The sequence below is a fragment of the Bos indicus genome, chromosome 10, assembly GCF_029378745.1.
Source record: "Bos indicus isolate NIAB-ARS_2022 breed Sahiwal x Tharparkar chromosome 10, NIAB-ARS_B.indTharparkar_mat_pri_1.0, whole genome shotgun sequence".
In the NCBI taxonomy this organism is placed as follows: Eukaryota; Metazoa; Chordata; class Mammalia; order Artiodactyla; family Bovidae; genus Bos; species Bos indicus.
Window position 1 is genome coordinate 92,354,360 of NC_091769.1, and position 25,601 is coordinate 92,379,960.

The 25,601-nt window shown below is 44.9% G+C and overlaps 1 protein-coding gene across 8 annotated transcripts in view; it reads right to left on the reverse strand.

Annotated features, from left to right (window-relative positions):
• The window catches only part of STON2 (stonin 2), a 184,864-nt gene that overhangs the window by 10,388 nt on the left and 148,875 nt on the right, over nt 1–25,601 (reverse strand). For all 8 annotated transcript variants that reach the window (XM_070797958.1, XM_070797957.1, XM_070797956.1 and 5 more), the window contains one exon: nt 7,677–9,515. In XM_070797958.1, the coding sequence (XP_070654059.1) occupies nt 7,677–9,515 (1,839 nt within the window). The remainder of the gene's footprint in view (nt 1–7,676; nt 9,516–25,601) is intronic.

A 25,601-nucleotide genomic window follows, 5' to 3' on the forward strand; every position in this document is an offset into this window, starting at 1 on the left:
CCAGATTATTTGAGGCAGAAGAGCCAGAGCTGAGTTCCCTGCCTCGCCACGGACGCGTCGCCGCCGCCACTGGTCAGATGCGGCAGGAGGCATTTTCTGAGAACCCTGAGCCAGGTTGTGAGCAAAGAGTTTGCTGCAGATTCTCTCACTGCATCATCACAACCGTCCTCTGAGGCTGTGCTTTGTTTGTACAGATGAGGAACTAAGGCTTCGGGAGGTGAGCTTGGCCGCCCAGGATCATAGCTAGCAAGTGGCAGAGCCAAGAAAACTGGACCCAGCGGTCCGCCTCCCAGACGCTCTTAACCGATTTGTCTCTGTGACAGCCTCACAGTCCTCAGACCTCGGTACCAGGTTTGCAGGGTGACAGGGGTGGAGAAAAAGCCTTAAGGACCCCGTAAAGCAACTCACTAGGGATAAACAGTGTGCCTCTGACTTCATGATGTAACTGAAACAGCCCTTGGTTATCTGAGTTTCCCCAAATAAACAATTCCAGTTTCCTCTATTGGTCTGGGCAGGACTTTTTAATCTCGGAGAGTGAGGACATACACACCCGCTCTCCAAGGAAAACATTACAGAGTGAAGTATTTGTTTTGCTCTGTTTCACAAATGTAACACATTTCAGTGGTTCTTTCTAAAAAGCAATACTTAAGAAAAAGATTGCAGTTTTTTCGGAAAGGAATTTAAGATACATGTAGTAGTAAAAATTACATTATTTTAAAATGAATTGATTCAGCTTTTTTTAAACTGTGTAACCACAGATGTCATTATACAGCCATCACTTACTGAACTTTTATTATAGGCCACAGACTGTGCTAAACACTTAAAAGCATTATCTAATTTCATTCTTATTAATGAAATAATAATATTAATGAAATAATAAGGGTATTAATAACGCTGTTTCATAAAACAGGAAACTGAGATTTCTCTGAAAGGTTTAAGTAAATTGACTGAGGTCACAGCCATTAAACTGTAGAACTGGGAATAAAATTCATATCTAAGTGCCTCCAAATTATGTCCTAGACTCCTCTCAATATATTGCTATTCAGATCAGATCAGATCAGATCAGTCGCTCAGTCGTGTCCGACTCTTTGCGACCCCATGAATTGCAGCACGCCAGGCCTCCCTGTCCATCACCAACTCCCGGAGTTCACCCAGACTCACGTCCATCGAGTCAGTGATGCCATCCAGCCATCTCATCCTCTGTCATCCCCTTCTTCTCCTGCCCCCAATCCCTTCCAGCATCAGAGTCTTTTCCAATGAGTCAACTCTTCGCATGAGGTGGCCAAGTACTGGAGTTTCAGCTTTAGCATCATTCCTTCCAAAGAAATCCCAGGGCTGATCTCCTTCAGAATGGACTGGTTGGATATCCTTGCAGTCCAAGGAACTCTCAAGAGTCTTTTCCAACACCACAGTTCAAAAGCATCAATTCTTCGGCACTCAGCCTTCTTCACAGTCCAACTCTCACATCCATACATGACCACAGGAAAAACCATAGCCTTGACTAGACGAACCTTTGTTGGCAAAGTAATATCTCTGCTTTTGAATATGCTATCTAGGTTGGTCATAACTTTCCGTCTGAGGAGTAAGCATCTTTTAATTTCATGGCTGCAGTCACCATCTGCAGTGATTTTGGAGCCCAGAAAAATAAAGTCTTGACACTGTTTCCATTGTTTCCCCATCTATTTCCCATGAAGTGGTGGGACCGGATGCCATGATCTTTGTTTTCTGAATGTTGAGCTTTAAGCCAACTTTTTCATTCTCCACTTTCACTTTCATCAAGAGGCTTTTGAGTTCCTCTTCACTTTCTGCCATAAGGGTGGTGTCATCTGCATATCTGAGCCTATTGATATTTCTCCCGGCAATCTTGATTCCAGCTTGCGTTTCTTCCAGTCCAGCGTTTCTCATGATGTACTCTGCATATAAGTTAAATAAACAGGGTGACAATATACAGCCTTGACGAACTCCTTTTCCTATTTGGAACCAGTCTGTTGTTCCATGTCCAGTTCTAACTGTTGCTTCCTGACCTGCATACAGATTTCTCAAGAGAGAGATCAGGTGGTCTGGTATTCCCATCTCTTTCAGAATTTTCCACAGTTTATTGTGATCCACACAGTCAAAGGCTTTGGCATAGTCAATAAAGCAGAAATAGATGTTTTTCTGGAACTCTCTTGCTTTTTCCATGATCCAGCGTTTGTTGGCAATTTGATCTCTGGTTCCTCTGCCTTTTCTAAAACCAGCTTGAACATCAGGAAGTTCACAGTTCACATATTGCTGAAGCCTGGCTTGGAGAATTTTGAGCATTACTTTACTAGCGTGTGAGATGAGTGCAACTGTGCAGTAGTTTGAGCATTCTTTGGCATTGCCTTTCTTTGGGATTGGAATGAAAACTGACCTTTTCCAGTCCTATGGCCACTGCTGAGTTTTCCAAATTTGCTGGCATATTGAGTGCAGCACTTTCACAGCATCATCTTTCAGGATTCATTACAAAGTAGACAGAGGAGTTTCTTAATTCAATAGCAACCTCAACAACAGTTTTATCTCATTGCCCTTATTTACATATTGTTGGAACATTGAAAATCATAACTTTCCACAAAACTGACCCTCCTCTTCTCACCCCACCAAAGAGTATTCACAGCAAATTCTATGAAAACAACAGTCTTTCTTGAGTTCTAGCATCAACCAATGGATGCTGGGGCTCGTGGATAGATGTGCTGTGTGCTCAGCTGTGTCTGACTCTGACCAGCAGGCTCCTCAGTCTCTAGCCTACCAGGCTCCTCTGGCCAGGCAAGTTTTCAGGCAAAAATACTGGAGCAGGTGGGTTTCCCTGGTGGCTCAGCCAGTAAAGAATCTGCCTGCAATGTGGGAGACCCAGGTTCGATTCCTAGGTCTGAAAGATCCCCTGGAGAAGGAAATCGCAACCCACTCCAGCACCCTTGCCTGGAGAATTACATGGACAGAGGAACCTGGCGAGCTATAGTCCACGGGGTCGCAAAGAATCGGACATGACTGAGTGGCTTAAACTTTCACTTTCACTAGAGTGGATTGTCATTTCTTACTCCAGGGGATTTTTTCTGACCCAGGGATCAAACTTGCGTCTCTTGCATCTCCTGTATTGGCAGGTAGATTCTTTTTTTTTTTTTAAATATAAATTTATCTATTTTAATTGGAGGCTAATTACTTTACAATATTGTATTGCTTTTGCCATACATCAACATGAATCTGCCACAGGTGTACACGTGTAACCCATCCTGAACCACTCTCCCATCTCCCTCCCCATACCATCCCTCTGGATCATCCCAGTGCACCAGCCCCGAGCATCTTGTATCATGCATCAAGCCTGGTCTGGTGATTCGTTTCACATATGATATTATACATGTTTCAATGCTATTCTCCTAAATCATCCCACCCTCGCCCTCTCCCACAGAGTCCAAAAGACTGTTCTGTACAACTGTGTCTCTTTTGCTGTCTCACATATAGGGTTATCGTTACCATCTTTCTAAATTCCATATATATGCACTAGTATATTATATTTGTGTTTTTCTTTCTGGCTTACTTCACTCTGTATAATAGGCTCCAGTTTCATCCACCTCATTAGAACTGATTCAAATGTATTCTTTTTAATGGCTGAAGCAGGTAGATTCTTCACCACTAATCCATCTGGGGAGCCCAACAGATAGGGAAGTGCAATTTTGAAAGCTAGTATAGTTTAATTCATTGGAATTAAATTAAAATTGAATTCATTGACTCACTGGAAAAGACCCTGATGCTGGGAAAAACTGAAGGCAGGAGGAGAAGGGTTCGACAGAGGATGAGATGGTTGGATGGCATCACTGACTCAATGGACATGAGTTTGAGTAAACTCCAGGAGTTGGCAATGGACAGGGAGGGTTGGCCTGCTGCAGTCCATGGAGTCGCAAAGAGTTGGACAAGACTGAGCGACTGAATTGAACTGAACTGATAGTTTAATTCACAGTAATGTACTAATTAGCTCACAGATTATGTCATCTTATTCAATGACGTTGAGAAAATTTAACATTAAAATTCAGCCTGCTATTTCTCATGGAAGGGGAGCCCTACTGGAATTGTTTTCTCTTTATCTGATCTAACGAGAACTGTAATTCCAGCAAAGAAACCTACCTGTGCAGGACAGAATGTTTTGTTCCCAGGCACACAGCCTGGGAAAGCACAAAACTTGTTCTGAGTGCCTTCTAGGAATCAGGAACGCCCTTGGGGTTAGAGTGAGAGGGAGAACGCGGACGGGCCCCACCGACGGGAGCCATGTAGGAATCTAGTGGGGGGCTTGTTAGCCTTTTGCTGGCTCGTTCGGATTGCCCTGCTGTGGCTGCAGGCTTGGGGTGCTGGCAAGGCCTGGGATGCCGGCTTGGCCATAGCTGCCTCTCAGCCTGACCATCCCGTCTCCAGGAGCTAGGGTTACAGGGCCACCGCAAGTGGGATACACAGGCAGAGGTTCAGTCGTCTTCCACTGCAGAGACGTGAGGATTCTGACAAATAATAGCCTTACAAAGGCACCTTCCCAAAGCTATCTCTAGACTGAGACAGAAGAGCTCAGAAAGGCGACAGTTACTAATAGGTCATCACCAACTCTCTGGGTTCATGGGTGGAGCCCCGGATGGGGAAGGCAGGGGGCTCAGAACACCAGCAACGGTAAGACCCTGCAGTCTGCCTAGAATTCAGATCCTGTACATTTCCAGTTGCCAGAAATGGGGTGCTATCAATTTCCTGAACCGATACAGAAATATACTGTTAGCCGAAGTAAAATAAGAAATTCTCGGGGCGGGGGGGATTTCACTTCTAAAAACATACAACCATGACAGCAAATCAGTAATTGAGGAGGCGGCGGGGGTAGGTTTAAGTGAGAAACATCCCCAGATATTCTTGCCATGTCGTGTATTTTAACAATCGTTCACAAGTAAGGTGCCAGTAACCTGGAAATAACCTACGCGATATATAGGCTGTACTGACCTGGCCTTGAGCATGCTGAATACTTCCTGCCGTGGGAAGCCTTAAGAAGACTAGTTGCTGTTGCTTGAGGACGATGTATTCCCTATCCTGTATCTACTCCTTTTTTAATCTGGTAACAATCTTCTTTTTGTTTTTTTTTCTTCTCTCTCTCTGAGGAATACTCTTCCCCAGCACGGCATCTCGGGAGAAGGAAACGGCAACCCACTCCAGTACTCTTGCCTAGAGAATTCCGTGGACAAAGGAGCCTGGTGGGCTGCTGTCCACAGGGTCGCACAGAGTCGGACATGACTGAAGCAACTTCAGCTGCAGCAGCAGCAGCAGCAGCCCACTGTGTGTCATCTTGGTGGTCATGTCAGTCACGACCTTCAAGCCTTGGGAAGTGACACGAAACGGCTTGCAGTGGTTTGTCCCAACGGCTGCTGCCTGAGGACACCTCCCAGGGCTCCTGCCTTCCAGAATTATCCTTTCTGAAGCCTGCTTGATCCTCTAGTTCTCCGAGACCACCTGTATCTTCCGGTCTCTCTCTTTTTGCTGAAAGAAGCCAGTCAGTCTCTGCTGCTTATAAAGCCCCTCACGTGGTACCTTTCAATATTTGAGAGAAGGAACTTTGAAGCAAAGGAGGTATGTGAGGAAACTGCAAATCCCTGTGCTCATAATGGAAGTTACTTCAAGTTTGTGTCTGTTTTGTATGACCTAGCTAGAGGCAGCGGGGGTATCGAGAATAAAAAAAGACCCTGGATGTGATGGGTCAGGTCACTCCTGGTCCTTAATTTTCTTGTCTGTGGAAGGAAGAGGTTTGCCTAAGTCATCCCCCAGGTCCCTTCCAGCTTGAAAACCCAGTTATTTCATAAGGAAGTGACCTGAATCCAGGCTTACTAAATTGCAGAGCTGAAAATCCCAGTAAACAGAAACCAGAGGCCCTGTTTTTTGTGATGTCACCCCTCCAGCAGGTTAAACAGCGATTTCCCCTCTGTGACCTTGGTTCTGTTCTCAGGGGGCATCTGTGCCACAGGAGAGGTGAGAGGTGAGGGCCTCTTCTCTCTGCCATCAATTCAGATGGGCCAAGACAGAAATCCCGGTGCTGTCAGCCAGGTGATACCGTGCTGGCCTCAGAGAAGTGAATGAGCAGGCGCCGAGAGGAAGGCTTTAAAAATCCTGCCCATTTAGCAACAGGGTGTCCAGTCCAGCCTCAAACACAGAAGCCCAATTGTCCCTTCAGTCTGCACCACTACACCAAGCGTTGGACACAGAAAGCCCTGGTGTGTGTCCCCCGCCTGTCTCGCTGGGGGAGCTGACATGATCGTATTGCCTCTTGGCTTCATGTCATATGGCATCTAGGGTAAAACACAGCCACTCCACACTCCCAACAGGAAATGAAGACTCTAATTATGTTGTTAGGATTTAACAGGGAGAATGGAATAAAGAATATCTGCATAAGGGAAACTTTAACCAACAGTTTTCCCAAATATTTGTTGTTGTTGTTGTTGGCCACAATACCCACTTTTGTTTATTACAGATGAGAGGTGGTTTCAAGGACCATGGGTTTTATTGCCTGCCATTGGGATCCCCCAGACTTACTCTAAGAAATAAAACTATTAAAGCTGGTTTGCTCACTCCCGAGTTTTGTCATTCCACCAAATCTCACCGTATCCAAGAGGAAAGCCATTGCCTTTGGGCTCACCCAGGCAGACAAGCACCCCTGCTCACTTGTGTAGGCCAGCAAGGGCTGGTGAGCTGTCTCCTTTGATCAAACACTCCTTCCCTTACTTTTTGTCAGAGTTCCAGTCCTTCTGGACCTTCATGTCCTGGCTGTCTTCAGTCTAATCAGAGGCCCCTTCTCTCTCTCCCTTTCTCTCTCTCTCAAAGTCGCTCAGTCGTGGACGAGTCTTTCAACCCCGTGCACTGTCGTCCAGCCTTCTCCATCCGTGGCATTCCCAGGCAAGAATACTCGAGTGGGTAGCCATTCCCCTCTCCAGGGGATCTTCCCAACCCAGGGATTGAACCCAGGTCTCCCCCATTGCAGGCAGACTTCTTTACCATCTGAGCCACCAGGGAAGCCCCCAGAGGCCCCTTCCCCATGCCCAAATCCCAGCTCTAAGCTTGGGACATTATGATTGACGGGCCTTGCACAGGATTGCTGGAATCATAAATCCAACTCCCCGCCTACACTGTACACGATTGGCCATCACCTGGCCCTTTTACCTGCACCCAGGCAGGGAAACCTGGCGTGCAGCAGCCCGTGGGAAGGCAAAGAGCTGGACATGACTCAGCAACTGAATAACAACAACAGGTTGCAGATGTCTCTTCAAAACCCAGAAGCCTTCTAGGGTCTGAAAAAAAAAAAAATAGCTTCCAACACCAGCTAAAATTTTGAGTCAGAAAACAAATTCATAAGCTGTCTTAGAAATGTGCTTGGCAACCCCGCTAAGAAGAATAACGCATCGTTTCAGGAAAGAAGTGTGAAGAAGGTAGGGGAATAAAAAGATGGAGTGACCTGGGTCATGCAGGTTTGTGACTTAACCTCACTCAAATAACTTGTGCTTCCTGGCCGTCCATTCCCCTGACCCTGCCCACTACCATTCCCCTCACATAGCACAAAATCAGCACTCTGCAGGGGAAGAGAAAGCGGGCACTTGGATCCCAGCTCTTTCGCCCGGTGTGGCAGCTCTCAAAGAAGATGGAGCTCTGCCTACCTGAGTTTTTGTCGGGCAGTCGGTTTATCCTCCACACGATGGCATTGAAAGCGTGCTCGTACTTGGCAGTCCCCAGGGTGACTCTCATGACCGGCTCAGAGCCGGAAATGCTGGCTGAGCCAAAACTTGCCCCCCGGTTCACTTTGGCTTTCAGAGACTTCTCCCCCAGGACGCTTTCCCTGCGGAAGTTTTTCACCCACTCGCTGGGCACGGGGTAGCGGACCATCACATTCTCGCAGGGGACCTGGGTGAGGGGGTCCCAGTTGGAGGAGAAGCCCGCCGACATCCTCAGCCAGCTCTGCACCTCCACCTCTGCCCCGTGGATGCTCGCCGCTGTCCTGAGCGTGAAGGGCAAGGTCTTCTCAGCGAACACGGTCCGGAACCGCATGAGCTCGAAGCGGCAGGCGTCCAGAGGGTTGAAGAGGATGACGCGCGAGCCGCGGAACACGTCCTCATCCACGCAGCCGTGGAAGCGGCACTCGTGGAGCCGGATCCACTTGGTGGTAGTGGTGGGCACGATGTCCTGGCGGGACACCACCTCGTTCCCTTTGACCAGGACGTCGTTGAGACCCAGCCGGCACTCGGCCAGGCCCGAGAGGAAGCTCAGCACGTGGATCCGTGTCAGGACACGGTGCTGGAGGATCTGGTTGTCTCCCTTGCTCACGAGGCCAGAGAATTCATCTTGGACGTCCACCGTCATCTCCTCTTCCAGGTAGTTCAGGCCGACCGTGCTCAGCTCCGTTGACAACACCGGCAGCTCCATGAGGCGGTCCTGAACCGCACGGATGAAGCTCAGGAAGTCCTCGTAGTTGGTGGTGCCCAGCTTGATGACTTGCTCCCTCTCGGCCAAGTGGGCCACGGCGGGTTTAGGCTGGTACTTCTTCTTCTCCTTGTAGGTGACCCGGTCTATCCGCAAGCTGTGGATCCTACCATTCTCGTCGTAGTTTTGGAGCCGGGGTTCAGAAATCTCATGGTACATCTCCAGCTTGAACTCACGGAATGGCCTCTCCAGGCCCTGCTCGTAATACAGCTGCAGGTAACCACCGTCCGTCAGTTTGACGTAGATGGGTCCCCAGTGCCTGGAGGACATGATGTTCTTCTTCTCGGGGATCCTAAGCATCATGGGCCACCCATCCCTGGGTGGGGACTGCTCGGAGCCTGCTGGGTGGGCATCCAGTTCAGCCCAGGCGGCCGGGTCATCATCAGGGAGTGTCACACCACCCAAGTGGTCGGAATCCTCGATTTGGAGCCTCTTGAGTTTTTCCACAGCATCCGAGCGTGACTGGTTTCGGCTCGAGTCATCAAAACTGATGGCGTCCCGGTAGACGACAATGAGGGAATCTCTCTGGCTCTTGCCTAGGGTACTGGACACAGAACTGCTCTGGGCTCGCCTCTCCTGCTCCTCAAAGAAAGCCCGGAAAGGGTTGATGGGGGAGGGCTGTACATCCTGTAGCGTCTCATTCAGAAAAGGATTGGTGGCCCGCCACGGTGGAGCCTCTGGCACGGCAGGCGGATGGCTTACGGAGGACACGTCTAGCTTCTGAACTTTGGAGAAGTTCATCAAAGAGCTCTTGGGCCGTTCCCTCTTCTTAAATGACCCTGTTGAGTTGTAAGGTCCATCTGGGGTCACAGAGGCGAGAGGCAGTGTTTCTGGCTTCAGAGGAGATGTGATGGGGGACAAAGGGCCGCTGACTTCATTGTCATCAAAAGTGACCCAGCTGGGGAAACGCGCAGAGGTCACTGGTGTGGTGGGGTGCCCGTTCATGGCCGGGCTGCCGGCCTGCCAGCTGATGGCCTCCATCTCTACCTCTTCATCCTCCTGAAGAGAGGAGGAATTGTCTGAAAGGAAAAGGAGAACATGTGAGGGACTGCTGTTCAGGGCCTCTATGAGTATGGGGACGAGGGAGTTTTGCTAGAATTTTAGCTGGAATCCAGTAAATTCCTAAGCAGTTCATTACCTATCTCAAGTGTTTAGTCTGGCACAGCTCTTAACAGTTTTGTAGTAAGCACACCAGAGAAAGTAGAAGTCGCTCAGTCGTGTCCGACTCTTTGCAATGCCATAGACTATACAGTCCTTGGAATTCTCCAGGCCAGAATACTGGAGTGGGTAGCTTTTCCCTTCTCCAGGGGATCTTCCCAACCCAGGGATCGAACCCAGCTCTCCCACATTGCAGGTAGATTTTTTACTGTCTGAGCCACCACAGAAGCCCACTAGGGGGCCATACCTTAAATGCAGTAAGAATGCAAACGTCAATACAGAAGCACTGAGAGAACCCAGGTCCGTCACAATTTAACTCTTATACATTCTACTTTATTTTATAGAAGTTTCTGGAATAGGTTTCTTTTTTCTTTTTGACTCTAATGTATGTACTCTTAATTTTTAAAAATCAAAACCACCTCTTACATAAAATGATATAAAGCTGATCACATTGAACAAAACAAGCCATATGCTCTAAGTCATGATACGACTGTGAACAATGTAATTGGAGGGATTTTTACCCAAATGTGATCAATAAATACTAAAGACAAAATGCTAACATCCTTAATATGAAATAAGTTTCATATACAAGTGAATAAGAAAATATAAAAACTTGAAATAAAGGCAGAAGACAGATAGACAACCCAGGAAAGAGAAAGCAAAAATGTCTAATAACTACGTGGGAAATGTTCAGTTTCACTAGCAATAAGAAAAATGAAAATTAAATTCCCCCCAAATAAAGTGAAGATTTTCCAAGTTTTAGTATTTGATGAGGGTAAGGGTGCTATAATATAAACAGTAAATAGATCCTCAGTGGGACCATAAGTTGCTACAAATTCTCTGAAAATGGTTTGGCCGTTTGTATTAAGGGTCTTACAATGACTTAGTAATCTTACCCTAAGGAAATGAATCCAAACTGTGAACCAAGTTTGGGGTGAATGTTAGGAAACTGAGGCACACAGTGGAATAACACACAGCCATTAAAATGTTTACAAGTCCGTAGAAACATAAGAAAATGCTCCTGATATTAATCTCTTCTTTTTTCTCTAAAATATTTTTTCCATCTTGGGGTTTATTTTATAAAGGACAACAAAGACTATTATAAATAAAACTCCACTCTTGCAGAGCCTTCAAGGAAGGAGCTGCAAAGTTGAGTTTCAAGGCAGGAAAAATCCACACCTTTTCAGTAAAGACCCTGTGTATCTGCTGTGGTCGTGCGAAGGGAGAGGGGTGTGGGGCCTTTACAAAGCCAGGAGTGGATTCTGATGAAGGAATGTCCAGGAAAACAAATCAGTGTCTGGCACAGAGCCATTGCTCAGTAAAGGGTTGTTGACTGAATGAGTGAGAAAAGAAACTCTGCTCTGGAGCAGTTGTGTTCTCTCTGTCTCCTTAGAAATGTGTATCGGGATCTCCATTCCACCCACCGTTTCCACCTCCAGACATTTGGACGCAAAGAGAAATGAATATTCAAACAGTTGAGTTTTCTTACCACCCTGCTAAATCTTCATGAATATCATACCCAGCCACGCCAAATCAGCAGTGTGACATATAATTCGACACGTAATTACACGTGGATGGGATGGCTACCTGTCATCCATCTTTCAAAGTATATTTATTCAAACAAATAGTGATTACCTCTACTGAAAGCATCAGTTTGAAAATGTAAGCTGAATACATGCGCGCACACACATACGTACCCACACTCACCCTAGAAATAAAATGAGCAAAAAGTATTTTCTGTATGTACAGCATCACAAAAGAATTTCAAAGCATTTTAAAATTAAAGAGGAGGCTCTCCTTCAAATTAATGATTAGTGTAGTTTGTAGATGTATAAGTGATTTATTTTCTGGAAAATGAAGGGAAAAGAATCAGAAAACAATCAAGGTTTGTAGGACATATTTTACTACTACTACTACTACTACTATTGTTATCATTATTATTACAGTGAGGTGGTTGTAATGAGGGCTAAAGGGAACAATGTAGCCCTAAGTAAAATATAATCACTTCCTTGAAACAGTAACTGAACCTCCCTAGGGAAGGAGATGTATCACAAAATGTATCACTTTCTAATGAAGCAGCTCTATGGAGCTTTTGTGGACAGTATTTTCACTCAGACAGTCTGGTGCTGACTCACCCCTTGTACCAGGGATATCCTTTCTGCCTTGGAGCTCAGGACTACTCCCAAGCTTCACATGTACCCTAAGTGCTTTTCGCTTGGAGTGGATTCAGCCAAAGCTGTTTATTCTTGCTGCCAAAGGGTTCTCTTCTGTTGGGAATTTTGTCCCCAGAATAGCACTTACTATCCTCTCCCAAACTGGAAAAAAAAAAAGGAAAAAAAGGCCTTTGTCTCCACTGAAGATAATTTAACTTTCTTACAGTAAGTCTTAGAATTTTAAGCCAAGTTACTTGAAATCACACCAAGTTCTAGACAGTTTTGAAGCATCAGACTCAGAATACAATTTAAATGAAGTTATCTTTAAATTTGGGGCTTCCCTGGTGGCTCAGACGGTAAAGAATTTGCCGACAACGCGGGAGACCCAGGTTTGATCCCTGAGTTGGGAAGATCCCCTGGAGAAGGAAATAGCAACCACTCCAGTATTTTTGCCTGGAGAATTTCATGGACAGAGGAGCCTGGTGAGCTACAGTCCATGGGGTCACAAAGAGTCAGACACAACTGAGCAACTAACACACACACATCTTCAAATCTGGAGGCAAACTTTTTAATTAGATCAATTTCTAGAGATTCTATATTCATTAAATAGTATCAAAAGACTGTTACAAAGCTACCTCTTCTTTGGCATCTTCATCTTCCATGATTACAAACTGTTTTAAAAATCCATCTTTGGGGATGGTGGTAGTGTAATAGGTCAAATTTCTGAAAATGAGAATTTGGTTTTCTACAAAATCATTTATAAGGAAAAAATAATAAAAGCATTTTTCTAGATGAAAAACAAAATTGGTTCATAGTTCACAGAGGGTCATGGTGGTTCATATTTTCATATGAAAATAAAGCATTTCTTGAAGTGAACCTAAGGACTGCCAAATACTATTTTTAAAATTCTCCCCTATTAACACCGAGTTCTCTTCCCTGGTTGGGAAGATCCCCTGGAGAAGGGAACAGCTACCCACTCCAGTATTCTTACCTGGAGAATCCCATGGACAGAGAAGCCTGGAGGGTTACAGTCCATGGGGTCACAAAGAGTCGGATACGAATGAGTTAAAGAACACTTTCACTTTCTAAATATCCACTAATAGGAGACTGGTTATATCCACTGTTATATCCTTAAACTGGAATCCCATCAGTCATGATGACGCTGTTGATGATGTTAACTCACATGGAAGCTGATCATGATATCTATATTATTGAGTAAATAACAAGAGCCCACAATGTGGAGTCAGACTGCCTGGGTTTCAATTCCATATCCATATATAAGCCATATAGCTTATTAGCTATATGGCTTCGGGCAAGTTGTTTTAACTTCTGTGTCTCCGCTTTCCCATCAATGAAACTAGAAAAATATTAAATCCCACCTAACAGCGTTGCTCGGAAAAATTAATCCAGATGTTAGAATTGTGTCTGGCAAACATTAAGTGTTCATTAGACATTGGCTGCTATACCTACTGTTGTTGCTGCTGCTAGAATGATATATACTCATGATATAAAGTGTATAAACACATTAAAAAGCTTTTTGATATGAAAACAAATATGTGGGGTAAGAAGTGATTTTTGAAATTCTAAATCTGTAGTCTTTTTGTCTTTCAAAAATGCTGTATTGCTTACAAAATAAAGAAATACCAAAAGGTCAAAATGTATCTTTATGCCTCCCACTAACTAACCTTAGCGAAAGAAAACCAAGGGCTTTGCTGTAGTCTGTGTTGATAAAGCCACAGTTAGATCTTTCCTAAGACACTTGTGACTGGTGTGGCTGGTATTGGAAACAATCGGGGGAAGGGAAAGTCTGGCAAATTTCTCCACTAAGAAACAAGCAAAATGAAATCTCTTCAGAACAACACTATCATCCACAATTCTGTTTTACTGACTTATTAAAATATAACCAAAATCCAGCTTCATTTTATTTACTCTCTCTTCCACTCGCTACCTCCAAATTACTTTTAGTATTATGAGTTGTTGGTGGTGGTTTAGTAGCCAAATCGTGTCCAACTCTTGTGACCCCATGGACTGTAGCCTTCCAGGCTCCTCTGTCCATTGGGATTCTCCAGGCAAGAACTGGAGTGGGTTGCCATTGCCTTCTCCACAGGTGTTATGAGTTGGGCTGCTGCTAAATAAAAGCCATGGATGAGGGTTAGGTTTTCATCCTACATCACAGGGATAATTTCCAGTACCTTTCCAGTAGTCATGTGTGGATGTGAGAGTTGGACTATAAAGAAAGCTGAGTGCCAAAGAATTCATGCTTTTGAACTGTGCTGTTGGAGAAGACTCTTGAGAGTCCCTTGGACTGCAAGGAGATCTAACCAGTCTATCCTAAAGGAAATCAGTCCTGAATATTCATTGAAAGGACTGATGCTGAAGCTGAAACTCCAATATTTTGGCCACCTGATGTGAAGAACTGACTTATTGGAAAAGACCCTGATGCTGGAAAAGATTGACGGCAGGAGCAGAAGGGGACAATAGAGTATGAGATGGTTGGATGGCATCACCGACTCAATGGACATGAGTTTGAGTAAACTCCAGGAGTTGGTGATGGACAGGGAGGCCTGGTGTGCTGCAGTCCATGGGGTCGCAAAGAGTCAGACACGACTGAGCGACTGACCGGAAGTGAACTGAAGAGCTTCCTTAGTGCCTTTACCAATATAAACAAAAAAGAAATGGTGGGCCCTTTTGATGTTAGTCCACAATCGATTTTAAGTTCCCCAAAGATTAAATTAATTGATTACAATGGCAATCAAAACCACCAAACTGCAGAAAAAGTAAGCTCTGTGGGGGAAAAATGTAAGGTTATATAATATTTTTTTTCTATAATATTTTTGAAAAGAGCAGATGAGACTTGCCATCTTCCTCCCCCATTTGTTAACCTAATTTATTAAATGCAATGACAGGTGCAAAACACTTATTGAGAGCTGTCCCTTGGAATTTATGAGCAGTGGCAAAAACAAACATTACTGCAGTAACAGTTACTGTTGCACAAGAGCATGTACTGCATGACCAGCCTTGGATTATCAGTGGGCACCTAAATATTTGTGTGTGTGTTCAGCTGCCAAGTCGTGTCTGACTCTTTGCAACCCCATGGACTGTGGCGTGCCAGGCCTCACTGTCCCTCACCATCTCCCAGAGTTTGCCCAAGTTCATGTCCATTAAATTGGTAACACCATCCAACCATCTCATCCTCTGTCACCTTCTTCTTCTGCCTTCAATCTTTCCCAGGATCAGAGTCTTTTCCAGTGAGTCAGCTGTTTGTATCAGGTGCCCAAAGTATTGGAGCTTCAGCTTCAGCATCAGTCCTTCCAATAGTATTCGGGGTTGACTTCCTTTAGGACTGACTGGTTTGGTTTCCCTCCTGTCCAAGGGACTCTCAAGAGTCTTCTCCAGCACCAGAGTTCAAAAGCATCAATTCTAGCAAGAAGAGGAACATAGAATTTTCTGACTTGAAGGGATTTTAGAAATAAGAAAACCTGACTCCTTCATTTTGTTGAGAAAGCTGACACTCAGTGAGTTTAAGTCAACTGCCTAAAATGAAACTGAAAGTCAAGTCCTAATTTTAATATTCAGTAACTCTGGTATTGTCTTAACGCTTGTTCATTAAGTTAAAATCTGGTTAATTTACCTTTGAGATTGGCAAGAGTTATCTCGACACACAACTTTTTAGGAGCACTATTCAGCGGGAGAAAAGAAGTTAAACAATGACTGACATTTCCAGAGGGAAGCCTTTCGGCATGAAGTCAGCCCCTGATATGTGAAGGTGTATGGGTGAGAGAAAGGAGTTATTCGTTTAAACCTTATCAGGGAAGCTTCTTAACTTGGATAAAATAAGCTTAGTCGTCGTAATACACTGATAAAAAGGGGAGTCAGAGGGTCTGAGTCTGTTTATCTGTCCTTAGCATTCTTAGCATTTATTGTCCTGGAGAGGGGATGTTTGGATGCTGGTCAGAGATATATCAAAGTGAAGAAGTGAGTTCATCAAACTACCACTTACCACCACTTGACAGAATCTCTATCACTTCACACTAGGTTCTGGTTTTTATTCAGTGAACTGAACTGAACTGAACTGAACTGAAGAGGGACTAAGAAGCAGTACTGAGCACCTTCCAATGACTGGTCCAGCTCACAGGCCAACTCCCTCCCTGCTTATCAAGATGGGCTAACATATTTCATCACTTTTTTTCCCTCATAAAAGCAAGCATCAGACTTTAAGTTTGATGAATGGCCCAGGAACATCCCCCGTATTTTGGGTGTGCCTACCTAGTCTGTTGGAGAAGGTGCTATCACCCCACTCCAGTACTCTTGCCTGGAAAATCCCATGGACGGAGGAGCCTGGTAGGCTGCAGTCCATGGGGTTGCGAAGAGTCGGACATGACTCAGCGACTTCACTTCACCTAGTCTGTTCTAAATTTTTAAAATCTGGTTCTAAACATCTGGGCTTCCCAGGTGGCTCAGGGCTAAAGAACCCACCTGCCAATTAAGGAGCCACAGGAGATGAGGGTTCAATCCCTGGGACGAGAAGATCCCCAGAGGAGGCAAAGGCAGCCCACTCCAGTATTCTTGCCAGGATAATCCCATAAACAGAGGAGCCTAGAGCGCTACAGTCTACAGGGTTGCGAAGCATTGTACACGACTGACCACGCACGCACGCATGTCTAAACATTTCCTGGTTTTACCATTACCCATTTCCCCATGCATCTTCAACACTCAGCACTTTGGATCCGTGCTTTTGGCTTCTTCCTCTAACAACTAAACTTCCAACTCAACTGGCTCACCAGTCCTCTGCCTTAATGTGCCCCTCTGATGCCGGCTTCTCATGTTGTCTGAGACGAAGGCTCTAGTCCCCAACACCCACCTGGGCAGAGATCCCACTGTAACACCTTGCTGTTGTCTGAAGGGGCCAACTTCAGTTCCCCAGCAGAGGTCACAGGCAGGGGAGCAGGGCTAGATTCCAGTATCTACAGTAAACTGAAAAACTGGCAATCCATTTTATAAATTAGTCTCTTAACATTTTAAATATCAGGGCATCTCAGAGACTTAACTAGTGGTGCTACCGGATGACCTAACCTAATCCGTGTTTTACTTATTTTTCCATTGCCATAGTGAAAAAGCCTCCTGCATTTCTCTCCCATCTTAAACTGTTTTCAGAGCCCACCAAAGAGGAGCGAACTGAGAGGAGTTTCCAGGGTCTGAGCCCTTTTGGACAGTCTGTGAAGCTCTCTGCTTACTGACCCATCACAATCTTCCATGTGACAAAGTAGTGGAAAAGGCTCTTCTGGTTCAGGAGCTAAAAAGAAAAGGAGCAACGTCCTGGTGTTACTGTCAAGGAGACTATATAGGCGGGGCAAGAGAAACGAAGGTGTCCATCCTGACTCTGGTTTGAGCACAGTTCTGCCCTGCCAGTGCCAGGCCTGGGGACCTGGGACAGGACTGCCTAGAGGGGCACTGGGCAAGTTCCCACACGCCCTCAGTGTGCTCAGGACGGGTCGCTCATCAGGACTGCCTGTGCCGTTGCCATCGTGGGAGTCTCACCTGTGTGTGTCCCCACAGCCTCACACACGATTCACCTGGTCACCACGTGAAGACACCCCCCAGTCACGAGCCAGGATGCTCATAAGCTCCAAGGGACCACTGAACCCACAAAAGGGGGAACGGTGCAGTCAAGGTCCGGACTTCAGTGAAAATCTAGACATCCTAAAGCAGAGTTAAAAGGGACTGAACCCTGCTGTTACATTTGCTCAGAGATCTCAGTGTCTAACAGCCTCACCCCTCTTATACGAACAGGTAAAAACCAGGTGTCAGGTTTTGTAGGTTGCTCCCCCAATCCTGGAACTTCTTCTGATGAAGGTAATGACACACCTCACCACATTTACCATGTCTTACTGCAACACTGAGAAACGGAGAAGGTCCAGATCTGTGAAGAATTAGGGAGCACCCAAAGAAAGCTGAGCGCCAAAGAATTGATGCTTTTGAACTGTGGTGTTGGAGAAGACTCTTGAGAGTCCCTTGGACTGCAAGGAGATCCAACCAGTCCATCCTAAAGGAGATCAGTCCTGGGTGTTCATTGGAAGGACTGATGTTGAAGCTGAAACTCTAATAATTTGGCCACCTGATGCGAAGAGCTGACTCATTGGAAAAGACCCTGATGCTGCTAAAGATTGAAGGCGGGAGGAGAAGGGGACGACAGAGGATGAGATGGTTGGATGGCATCACAGACTGATGCACATGAGTTTGGGTAAAATCCAGGAGTTGGTGATGGACAGTGACCTGGCGCGCTGCAGTCCCTGGGGTCGCAAAGAGTCAGACATGACTGAGCGACCGAATTAAACTGAGGGAGCACCCAAAGATAAGGGCTTGATTTATCCTGCTGGTCATGCTAGTAACAGAAAACAGAGGATGTCAAAGTGGCCAGATGGAATTAACAAAGAGGCTTCAGTCTCACTAAATGGCTCTGACACTTCCCTGTCCACTTCCTTCAGTACACGAATCTACTTTTAACTGCTACTGATGTCTTGCCGCAGTGACTTTGGCAAATCACCAAAATCATTGTGGACGGTGACTGCAGCCATGAAATTATTAACATAAAACACTTGCTCCCTAGAAGAAAAGCTCTGATCAACCTAGACATCATGTTAAAAAAGAGCAGAGACATCACTTTGCCATCAAAGGTCCATCCAGTCAAGGCTATGGTTTTGCCAGTAGTCATGTATGGATGTGAGAGTTGGACTATAAGGAAAGCTGAGTGCCAAAGAATTGATGCTTTTGAACTGTGCTGTTGGAGAAGACTCTTGAGAGTCCCTTGGACTGCAAGGAGATCCAACCAGTCAATTCTAAAGGAAATCAACCTTGAATATTCACTGGAATGACTGATGTTGAAACTGAAGCTCCAATACTTTGGCCACCTGATGTGAAGAGCTGACGCATGGGAAAAGACCCTGATGCTGGGAAAGATTGAGGGCAGGAGGAGAAAAGAGGCAGTAAAGGATGAGATGGTGGGGTAGTATCACCGACTCAATGGACATGAATTTGAGCCAAATTCCAGTAGACACTGAAGGACAGAGGAGACTGGCGTGCTGCAGTCCATGGGGTCGCAAAGAGTCGGACACGATTGAGCAATTGAACAACAACAAATGTCCCGCCACTCAGTCTGTGCCCCTACAGAGCTGGGACTCATCATCTTCTTTAATATAATATTTCTAACCCTGACTTCCACGGTCTGGGACATGGAGCACCTGCACCATGAGCATGGACCCTTTCCTACTTATTCTGGGGGTGGAGCACGGGAGTCTCATCTGCTTGTAAGTGTCCAACCATGATGAGTTTATACACTGTGAGTACACCTAGTCATGCCCTCTTTCCCTTCCCGGTCCTGAAAGAGTTCCAGAGCTGTTCTACTGCAGACCAGGTTCAACGTCTGATCATTCCGAACCTCAGTGATGGGAAGTGCTACTTCTCCACAGGGGACACTGTAAATTTGGTCAGGGGGTAGAGAAACAGAGCTGGGGCCTCTCAAGCATGATTCTGTATGCTCGTGTACACTGTATTTCCTGGGAATGAGAGGAGCCGGCGTTCTGATTGAGTCTGTATCAAGCCTATCTTCCATTTTACAACATTGCCACGCTATAAGGCCGCTTCTGGAAGGAATTCAAGAGTTCTGTTGGGGATGGGGGGTATAAATCAGCTGGACTAATGTCACTTATGGCAAGGTGAGGGGCAACCCCTGCAAGCTGGAAGGATCTTTACAAATGATCCCCTTGCACCAATATTACCCAAAGCTCATTGCTCTCAATGTAAATTTTCCAGCAAAGGCAACAACAACAAAATAACCAAACAGCTCCTATCTGCAGCAAGTCACTTCTTTTCAACTGAGTTTGGAACAGTTTGATTTCATTTCAGTACTTGTCCAGCTCCCTTTTAGTCAGCAAGATCAAAGGAGACATTCTTACAGACTGGTGGTAGGTGCGACTTATAAACTGTAAGTTCAGTTCAGTTCAGTCGCTCAGTCATGTCCGACTCTTTGCAACCCCATGAATCGCAGCACTCCGGGCCTCCCTGTCCATCACCAACTCCCGGAATTCACCCAGACTCTCGTCCATCGAGTCAGTGATGCCATCCAGCCATCTCATCCTCTGTCATCCCCTTCTCCTCCTGCCCCCAATCCCTTCCAGCATCAGAGTCTTTTCCAATGAGTCAACTCTTCACATAAGCTGGCCAAAGTACTGGGCTTTCAGCTTCAGCATCATTCCTTCCAAAGAAATCCCAGGGCTGATCTCCTTCAGAATGGACTGGTTGGATCTCCATGCAGTCCAAGGGACTCTCAAGAGTCTTCTCCAACACCACAGTTCAAAAGCATCAATTCTTCGGCACTCAGCCTTCTTCACAATCCAACTCTCACATCCATACATGACCACAGAAAAAACCATAGCCTTGACTAGACGAACCTTTGTTGGCAAAGTAATGTCTCTGCTTTTGAACATGCTATCTAGGTTGGTCATAACTTTCCTTCCAAGGAGTAAGCATCTTTTAATTTCATGGCTGCAATCACCATCTGCAGGGATTTTGGAGGCCAGAAAAATAAAGTCTGACACTGTTTCCACCGTTTCCCCATCTATTTCCCATGAAGTGATGGGACCGGATGCCATGATCTTCATTTTCTGAATGTTGAGATTTAAGCCAACTTTTTCACTCTCCACTTTCACTTTCATCAAGAGGCTTTTGAGTTCCTCTTCACTTTCTGCCATAAGGGTGGTGTCATCTGCATATCTGAGGTTATTGATATTTCTCCCGGCAATCTTGATTCCAGCTTGTGTTTCTTCCAGTCCAGCATTTCTCATGATGTACTCTGCATATAAGTTAAATAAGCAGGCTGACAATATATAGCCTTGACATACTTCTTTTCCTATTTGGAACCAGTCTGTTTTTCCATGTCCAGTTCTAACTGTTGCTTCCTGACCTGCATACAGATTTCTCAAGAGACAGATCAGGTGGTCTGGTATTCCCATCTCTTTCAGAATTCTCCACAGTTTATTGTGATCCACACAGTCAAAGGCTTTGGCGTAGTCAATAAAGCAGAGATAGATGTTTTTCTGGAACTCTCTTGCTTTTTCCATGATCCAGCGGTTGTTGGCAATTTGATCTCTGGTTCCTCTGCCTTTTCTAAAACCAGCTTGAATATCAGGAAGTTCACGGTTCACATATTGCTGAAGCCTGGCTTGGAGAATTTTGAGCTTTACTTTACTAGTGTGTGAGATGAGTGCAATTGTGTAGTAGTTTGAGCTGTAAACATAAGTTAAAACGGTGGTTTAGCCACTACGTCATGTCTGACTGGTGTGACCCCATGAACTGTAGCCCGCCAGGCTCCTCTGTCCATGGGGTTCTCCCAGCAAGAATAGTGGAATGGGTTGCCATTTCCTTCTCCAGGACATCTTCCTGACCCAGGGATTGAACCTGGGTCTCCTGCATTGCAGGCAGCTTCTTTACTGAGCTGCCAGGAAAGCTCCTAAATTAAAATAATCTGTTAGAAAAACAACAAACAACTAATTCCTACCATGCCAATAGATTTATTCTAGCAGGTAGAGATCTATTTGTACTCTCGGACCTGTCAAGCTTTTTGGAAGACCTCAAAGGCAAATGGAGTGTAAAGCTCCTCCAGATGATTTGCACCCACACTCAGCGTTTTTCCTGGCTGGCCCCAGTACCCTCTTCATCCAGCATATGAACAGCAGGGTCCCCTGGGTGGACACAAGGTCTATAATAGAAAACATAGCTTCAGGGTGGTTTATACTAATGCTGGCTTGAGTTCCTGGCCCCATGCTCATCCTCACCACTTATGTGACCCTGCAGAGAAGGTAAAGGACTTTGATGTCAGACTGACATGGCCTTGCTTTGGAAAACTGCAGTCTTGGGCATGTTACTGAACCTTCTCTAAGCCTCGTGTTTATCAACTCTTCAAGGGGATTAACAGTACCCACTGTGTAGTGTTGTGAGGGTAAATGAGATCAGTTAAGGACAGTGAATTTAACTAGTCCACAGCACAATAAATGTTAGCAATCATGATAAAAATATGTAAATATTATCATTATTTCAGAGTCCTTAAGCAAAAAAAGGAGTGAGTTGGGGGGGAAGCAGGGAGAAACAACTGCCTTGGAAGTTTTATCACTATCAAAGGAAAGGGGGGAGTGGAGAAAAAAAGAAGAATGTTTGTCTCGGGCTACAATTCCATGAATCTGAATCTTCCCACAATTATTGCAAAGGCTTAGGAATTACAAGAGATGTGAGAGTCTGCATTCACAAAGCCACCTTGATTATCACAAAACAGCACTAGAATCAGCTACATAAGGGAAGTGCGAAGTCATGAGTACACTTTGCTCAAGACAGGACACAAAACTTCCTATTAACCCTCTGGTACTAAGAATTGCCTTTGCAATTGCAGGCTGAGTCTAAGATGTTTTAGTGTTCCAGGGCAGCAGGCCCCAGAGAGGAGGAGTGCACCCAAGTATGTACACAGAATGAGCCACTTGGACATGAGAAGAAAAATACCAGAACTTCTGTTTTTGTTGACTTTTTAACCCATCCTTTAAACATTTCTATTTTTTTGTTTATATTAGAAAACATATACTAAAAATATCTAGTATGTTTGTAATTTAGAAATACATTTATAATATAGTATATTTATAAATATACAAATATTAGAGGTTCATGATCAAACCTTTGGAGAGACATGACCAAACATTTAGAGAAGGCTGGATCAGTGCACTAGGCATATTTTAAATACTTATCATGGGTGCACACACACACACACACACACACACACACACACACACACACAGATACCACCTCTTCCCTGTCTCTGTCAGAGTGGGCTACTGTAATCAGAAATATGGTCTTGGTTGTCAGTCAAAAGGGAAAGGTACTTTGGCAAATAAGAAGGATGTATTACTCTCTGAAGCTCTCCTTTTGTTTGGGCAATAATTGAATCGTAGATGCTCCAGCTCCCTGGTGGTGCTAGCAACCTGTATCTTAGCCTTTTCATGTTGCATAGAACCCAGTTAAGCTTGACTTGATCATCACCCACCTTGCTCTCTAGGAAGTTTTAAAACCAGTCTTCCACCTCTTCAAAATGATAAAACTCATCTAAACAAATAACTGTTGGACTTGCTGCCAGGGCCAAAGATTGTTCAACCTCACTATCACAATACTGGTCTTTTGATGTCTCTCTCTTGGCTATACACTTAGTGCCCAATAAACATATAGCAATGCTAGAAAGAGGGGCTGTCTCAAAAGACCCTGAATAGCCAAAGCAATCTTGAGAAAGAAGAATGGAGCTGGAGGAATCAATCCTCCAGACTTAAGACTGTACTGCAAAGCCACCATCATCAAGACAGTTCAGTACTAGAACAAAAACAGAAATAAAATGTAGGGTAAGGGAGTTAGAGAAGGCGAGGTTCAGAGAAAGAACAAGACGGGCACTTTACAGGAACAGATCCCCTTTAATGAGGCGAGAATGCGCAGCAGTCAGATTAGTGAGCTGCTGCACTAACCCAAGAAAAGAGTAAGTATATATAGGCACGTATGTGGAAAGCTACTGTCTTAAGGGGGCCTGTTCTTCTCCAAGGTTGTTCAGAGTAGTTATCTCTTAAACGGCTGGGGCAAGGAATTTTGGAGATCGGCCAGAGGCTGGACTGTGGGAGCTGGGCGTAATCAGCCTTAATGTCCAATTTTTTTTTTTCGGGTGAGAGAGTTCTTTGTTTTGCATAGAATGGTGAGGAGGACCTGGAGGGGAGTTTTAACTCCAGGCTATTTTGAGCCATGTAACTTTCCTTCTTATAAACCAATGGAACAAGATGGAAAGTCCAGAGATAAACCATGCACTTATGTGTACCTTATTTTTGACAAAGGAGCCAAGGATATACAATGGGGCAAAGATAGCCTCTGCAATAAATGCTGCTGGGAAAACTGGACAGCTATGTGTAAAAGAATGAAATTATAACACTTCTAAACACCACACACAAAGATAAACTCAAAATTGATTAAAGACCTAAATGTAAGACCAGAAACTATAAAACTTTTGGAGGAAATTATAGGCAGAACACACTATGACATAAATCACAGCAAGATCCTCTATGACCCACCTCCTAGAGCAATGGAAACAAAAATAAACAAGTGGGACCTAATTAAACTTAAGAGCTATTGCACAGCAAAGGAAACTATAAACAAGGTGAAAAGACAATCCTCAGAATGAGCGAAAATAATAGCAAATGAAACAACAGAAAAGGATTAATTTCTAAAATATACAAGAGCTCACACAAGTCAATACCAGAAAAATAAAACTCAATCAAAAAGTGGGAAGAAGACCTAAACAGACATTTTTCCAAAGAAGACAAACAGATGGCCAATAAACACATGAAAAGATGCTCAACAGCACTCATTATTAGAGAAATGCAAATCAAAACTACAATATTACCTCACACCAGTCCGATTGGCCATCATCAAAAAAATCTACAAACAATAAACGCTGGAGAGGGTGTGGAGAAGGGAACGCTCCTGCACTGTTGGTGGGAATGTAAATTGATACAGCCACTATGGAAGACGGCAAGGAGATTCCTCAAAAAACTAAGACTAAAACCACCATATGACCCAGCAATCCCACTACTAAGCATAAACCCTGAGGAAACCAAAATTGAAAAAGACACATGTACACCAGTGTTCACTGCAGCTCTGTTTACAACAGCTAGAACATGGAGGCGACCTAGGTGTCCACTGACAGATGAATGGATAAGGAAGCTGTGGTACGTATATACAATGCAATATAACTCAGCCATAAAAAGGAATGCATCTGAGTCAGTTCTAATGAGGTGGACGAACCTAGAGCCTCTTATACTGAGTGAAGTAAATCAGAAAGAGAAAAACAAATATTGTATTCAGTTCAGTTGCTCAGTCTGACTCTTTGCGACCCCATGGACTGCAGTACGCCAGGCCTCTCTGTCCATCACCAACTCCTGGAGTTTACTCAAACTCATGTCCATTGAGTCGGTAATGCCATCCAACCGTCTCATCCTCTGTCATCCCCTTCTCCTCCCACCTTCAATCTTTCTCAGCATCAGGGTCTTTTCAAATGAGTCAGTTCTTTGCATCAGGTGGCTGAAGTATTGGAGTTTCAGCTTCAACATCAGTCCTTCCAATGAATATTCAGGACTGATCTCCTTTAGGATGGACTGGTTGGATCTCCTTGCAGTCCAAGGGACTCTCAAGAGTCTTCTCCAACACCACAGTTCAAAAGCATCCATTCTTCGATGCTCAGCTTTCTGTATATCCAAATCTCATATCCATACATGACTACTGGAAAACCCATAGCTTTGACTAGATGGACTTTGTTGGCAAAGAAATGTCTCTGCTTTTTAGTATGTTGTCTAGGTTAGTCATAGCTTTTCTTCCAAGGAGCAAAGAAAGAAAAGAAAGATAGCACTAAGTCATCTCTGACTCTTGCAACCCTATGGACTGTAGCCTGCCAGGCTCCTCTGTCCACAGGATTCTCCAGGCAAGAATACTGGAATGCATTGCCATTTCCTTTTCCAGGGGATCTTCCTGGTCCAGGAATTGAACCTTGGTCTCCAGCACTGCAGGCAGCTTCTTTACCAACTGAGCTACATGGCAGGCGTCTTTTAAATTCATGGCTGCAGTCACTATCTGCAGTGATTTTGGAGCCCCCAAAATAAAGTCTCTCCCTGTTTCCATTGTCTCCCCAACTATTTGCCATGAAGTTATGGGACCTAGAGCTACCAGGGAAGC